The following is a 5,475-nucleotide window of genomic DNA, read 5'->3' as shown; positions in this document are numbered from 1 at the left end:
AGCACAGGCTACAGTGTGGTAATATGTTCTTATGATATGATTCATGTCTTAGTTTAGTGGTGTAGCCTAGCCTCATCGCTTACATTTAATACTGAAATATTTATTGTCAACAGCTCCTTGTCTTGAAGTTTGAAGCATACGAAGCAAAGTGTTCTGCATCCAGTGCAGACCTTCTCATTGTTAAATAGAATATGTCAAATTCTATTAGTCATCATTTTTATCTTTGAAGTAAAGCAAATCCATCATTTTCCAAAACCCAACTTGTCGTGTTTACAAACTTCTGGTTTTTGTAGTCTTGTCATGTTTGGTTTTGGCATCCTTTTGTATTTTTGTTTTCTGTTGTGTATTGTGCTTTGCTGTCTGCTTCCAGTCATTAGTTCACCTTAGGCCTGTAATACAAAGTGAGATTAACATAACTTGGACTGGCTTACCCAGACATTTAGGATCTGGATAACTGGTACTAAAAAGCTGGTTAGAAACCCAGTAATTGAACCTTTTTGGTTTTCCCATCAAGATCAGTGCACACTCACATAACAGAGGTGGAGTTTGTAGCCTCTGGCTTCACCAAAGAGGAGCAGACCTTCAGAAATATGAAGAATTTAAACACATCATCCAGACCGAAAACAATACTGTTGCCACAGCGACAGCCAAGAAAGATCTAGTTGACTGTTTATACATAAATTTGGCAGATTATATAATAACAATTTATCAGACAATATAAATGAGAAATACTCTGATTACTTCCTTATGGCCCAGATGTGTCAGGCAGAACTTTGTCAGTTTCATCTTTACAAATGAATTTAGGTTCAGCTCCCCAACCCCCTTTCTGAGAGCATTTTTTGTTGGAAAATTAATTCTTAGCCATGATGGCACAAGTAGTTAGTTGTTTCAGTTGCTTCATAAAATCATGGTTCTGCAGTTCTGCCATGTGTGACCATTATTATTAACCTCATTACTTCAAACACACCCCTTGTGAAGATAAACTGACTTGGTAACATGTCAGGAATAAGAAGAAAAACATACTTCAAAAGCAGTCGCTGACAAGACTTTATTTCCTCAGCAAACAGCATACACCTATCCTTAATAACACCCCACCCCCCTTCATGATCTGTGCACCTACATCATTAGAATGGGCAGGGCAATTTCACAGATCTCTTATCCTGAGCAAAACCTGCTCCAGGTTGGCTGTTCAGCATAAGTTTCCATGGTGATTTACATTAGCAAGAAGTGAACCAGCATCTTTGTACAGAGAGGAATCCAGGGTTAACCCTGATAAAAGAAAATTCAGCTTCATACTACAGGCCTCTGGTTTAATTTGGCCAATCCACTTCACCTGTTTCTTTCTGGTGTTTCTCAGGGAACTTCTACCCCTTGGTTCCAGTTTCTCCTTCATTTTTATCCCATGTTTTGTCAAGTTTCCATGTACTGTACCAAGACCAAGTTTTTCAAGTCTTATTTTGTTATCTTTACTTTTGATTCATCCTTGAATTCCTTCAACTTTCTGCCATCTGCTTTATCAGCCCGCAATGTGGTCAACAACCACCACAAACTTGAAACACAAAGGCCAAATACAGCTGGTCATGAGAAGTGACTTTGAGCATGTTATGGTAGATGATACTGTCAGAACTTGTAGATGTACTGCAGAAGGACAGAAGGACAAAATCATCAACCACTTTGGGCATTTTTTTTAGCGTATATGTTTTTTTTAATTTCAGGCCCCAGTAACCGTTAGTTTTCTCCTTATTAATTCATTAGAAGGCCAGGTTTTGTTAACCTGACATGAGTGCATGGAAGGTTGTCAAACTTGGCTGACGAGACTTGCCTTATAAGGATTATAAATGCATTCTTGGCTGTTCACTTTAAACATTTAAACAGGATATTATGGACAAACATTATGAAAGAATGATAGTCACACCAATCTTTAAGCATTTAAAGACTTTAAAAAACAATTTAAGTATCATTTACTAACAAGGTGTTTGAGGGAAAGATTTATGTAATATTTGTTGGAAAGTTTAGAAAGGCTGAGACTTTTTTTAAATTTTCCTTAACAACAGATACTTATATTAATGATGGTTATGACAGTCAGTGTAGTCATCTTCTGTAACATCTTGGCAACAAGAAATAATTACTTTATATGTTGCAGTATTATAAATATAATTTATAGACATATTTTAGCTAACAGTATTGGTCTGACAGATGAAACAGATGTAATGGTTAGCTATTTGAAGACCTTAAATGCTAATGTTCAGAACCTAAAAATAAATAAGGCCTACTATAGGCCATTTTCTCAAAACAAACAAAGTGTCCCTTCAAACACACCAATTAACACAAAGGAGATTGTAGGCTTTTCTATTAATAGTACAGCTTGGATTTCAACGTGGAACTTCAATGCAACGTTCATTGCTGAGCTGAGGCCATTTAGGCTGTCTAAGTGGCTGATGAAGTGTCTGAAAATGGCCGCAAGTCCTTTCACACATTAAGATCCCCATTTCTCAGGCACATAGGGTCAGTTTTCGTTCAGTATTGTCTGACCGTTCCTTTGCTCCTCCTCTGTTACATGTCTTAAATGGTGTCCAGGTTTGATCACATCTTACTATCAGAGATAATGGCTGCACCTAACAAGTCTTTGGAAGGCTTTTTTGAAGTCTTCATTAAAGATGGTGTAGATGAGGGGGTTAATCAGAGAGTTAAGGTAACCCAACCATGTAAGAAAGTCAGCCATTTCCACAGAAGTACTGCAAGAAACACAGGTGTTGACAATCACCTCCTTGACAAAAAATGGCAGCCAACAGATGACAAAGGCCCCTATTATCAAACCCAATGTTGATGCTGCCTTCCGTTCCCGTGAGCCTGAGATCCGAGGCCCTTGGTAGAACTGGCTTCGACGAGACTCACTGCATGACTCTTGTCTGCGTGACTTGTTCTGCAAAGCCTTTCTTGAGATGCGCGCCCGTTCACGTGGAGTTTCGTCAGTGGAGGCTTCAGAAAAAGACTTTTCTGGTGGGCTTGTAGGCGCTGGACTTCGAGGCCCACCATCAACCTCACCATCCCCAGCAGGGTAAGATGAGGGGATCATACTTCCATTGGTCATGCATGAGTGGCGGCTAGCTCTGCTAGCCTCCCTGCGCATATACAGAGTCTGAGCAGCCTGATAGATCTTATAATAGAGAATGAGAATGAGCAGCAGGGGAATGTAAAATGCTCCAAGTGTGGAATAAACCGTAAAGGCCATGTGATGGTGGATGATGATGCACTGGTCTTCATGCTCCGCATCATCACTGTAGTGCCGCCAAAGTAGAGGAGGAAGTGAGATGAGAATGGACAAGAGCCACACTACTGCTACCATTGCACCAGCCCTGGCCCCAGTACGTTTGCGAGAGTACTCCACGGCATCAGTGATTGCCCTGTAACGGTCAATGGCGATCGCAGCAAGGTGCAGTATGGAGCATGTGCAACAGGTGATATCCACACTTAACCAGATGGTACAAACCACTTCACCCATGACCCATTTCTCCTTCTGGATGTAGATGATACTGAAAGGCATGACCAACACAGCCACCAGCAGATCAGTCGCTGCTAATGAGCAAATGAGGTAGTTGGCTGGGTGGTGCAATTTGCGTGTAACAGCAATAGCTGTGATTACCAGACCGTTGAAGAATGTAGTTAGAATGGCAACCACAGAAAGGGTTAGGGTAAGTAGGATTTTACTGGGAGGGAGTGTAGCAGTCCCAAATGAATCAAAACTGCTGCTGTTTGTGTCGAACGCTCCTTCAGTCCAGTTGGGGAAATCCATTCTGCAATCAAAATGAAAACAGAGTTGGACATTAGACATCAAAAGAAATTGGGAAACTTGTCTTTAACAAAATCTTTTCTTCACCCTCCTATTGTCTGCAGATTATGTGTACACCTTTTGTTGTTTAGGTCAAAAATGAGCCACTAAAAATCTGAAAAAGATCAAATTTATATAATCTGAAATGCAAAATCTACATGAAAAAAATGATAGTAACTTGTCAGCAGCTGTATGACTATCAGTTTTTCTTTGTTACAGAGCAGAAAGACTGCATTTATTTAGTGTACCCCACCCATTTTCTCTAAACGGAGCTTTTTTATATGTTTTATTTTCTTACATAGATTCATTATTCTAATTATGATTTCACAAGGTACTCCAAATTTTAAAAACATTATTTTACATTATGAGATTGAATAGCCCTGAATCACCAAGCCTGTTCTTGAGTCCTGCTGCCTTGTAGGTTTTAGATGTTTCTCTGTGGCAATACATCAGAGTTAAATTAATGGATCATTAAATAAGTGGGGCAGAGCTTGTTAACAAGGAGTTGGAGATCCACTTCATGTGAGTCAGATGTGTTGCATCTAGGAAGCAACTAAAACCTGCAGGCCATCAGTCTTCCAGGATCAGGATTAATGATCCCTCTTTTAGCCAAAAGAGAGTATAAATGGCTAAAAAATAGATTTGAATTAAGCTGAATTTTTAGGTGGGCTGAAAGGAAACATTGATGAGAGTTACCTCCTTCCCTTCTGTGCAAGCAGCACTGGTGGAGACTCCGGCTTTTATTTCTAAATGTGTCAAACATGGGGATCTTCCACCTATATAATTGCTGTCTGACACTACGAGAGGTGAAGAAATTGTCACGTGACATGGTGCCACCTCACATTAAGCACAGCCTGCATCTCTTAGTTCTCCTCTGGGCCTCCACTGGTTAACTGTGCCATGTATCTCTAGGTTTGTATATCATGGACCACACATATCTGGTCAAGTCTTATGCTTGCTTGGTATATTCTGTCAGAAACGTTCTGTAGTCTGGAGCACATTTAGAGACTGAATGCAGAAGTTGGACTAAACAATGAACAAACAAGTTTGATGACTTTAAATTTTGAAAGGTATGTATGAGATTGTGGAAAGATGTTTGTACGCCTGCATGAGAATGTTTTAACTCCACCCATCAATCACAAAAGTGTGCATGTAGGTGTTTGTGTGTTGCAGTCTGTTGCTGACTCTGGAACTGAATTTAATCACCGTGTAAAAAAGACAATATTTTTTTTACCAGTCATTGTTTCCTTTTTTTTAAATGTTGGGGCCACTTGATATAAAGTCATAATACATCAAGTTGTGCTTTTTTTCTGCAATAAAACACACCTTATGGTCATTTTTGACTGGAAGACAACAGGAGGGATAAATGTAAAGATAAAGAAATAAAGTGTATATGAAATATAAGTTTATATACCATATTATCTAGCATGAAATTGAAAGACTCATTATTTTGAACATGTGTGAAATGATCTTCAGATCTGTCTAAAAGGCATCAAAGATAGCTAAGTGGATTAAAGAAGTTTCTTTAAAACATGTTTTTAACATTAAAAGCTTGAAAAGCTCTGCTCAAGGCCACAGAACATTGAAAATCCTCCCTTGCCAACAAAAGTTTCACCAATGGTAAGAAAAAAAGGTGGTAATCTGTT

At 39.2% G+C, this 5,475-nt stretch overlaps 1 protein-coding gene across 1 annotated transcript; it reads right to left on the bottom strand.

The window, feature by feature from the left end:
- Positions 1-2,596: 2,596 nt before the first annotated feature.
- On the bottom strand, positions 2,597-3,793 carry htr1fa (5-hydroxytryptamine (serotonin) receptor 1Fa; the record flags this gene model as incomplete). Its single annotated transcript, XM_079253715.1, has 1 exon — positions 2,597-3,793. One exon carries the CDS (start codon positions 3,791-3,793, stop codon positions 2,597-2,599), a length of 1,197 nt encoding a protein of 398 aa, XP_079109841.1.
- Between the last annotated feature and the right edge of the window lie 1,682 nt (positions 3,794-5,475).

The sequence above is a fragment of the Telmatherina bonti genome (assembly GCF_933228915.1).
Source record: "Telmatherina bonti genome assembly, chromosome: 15".
NCBI lineage: Eukaryota > Metazoa > Chordata > Actinopteri > Atheriniformes > Telmatherinidae > Telmatherina > Telmatherina bonti.
This window is presented reverse-complemented; position numbering and strand designations above follow the sequence as displayed.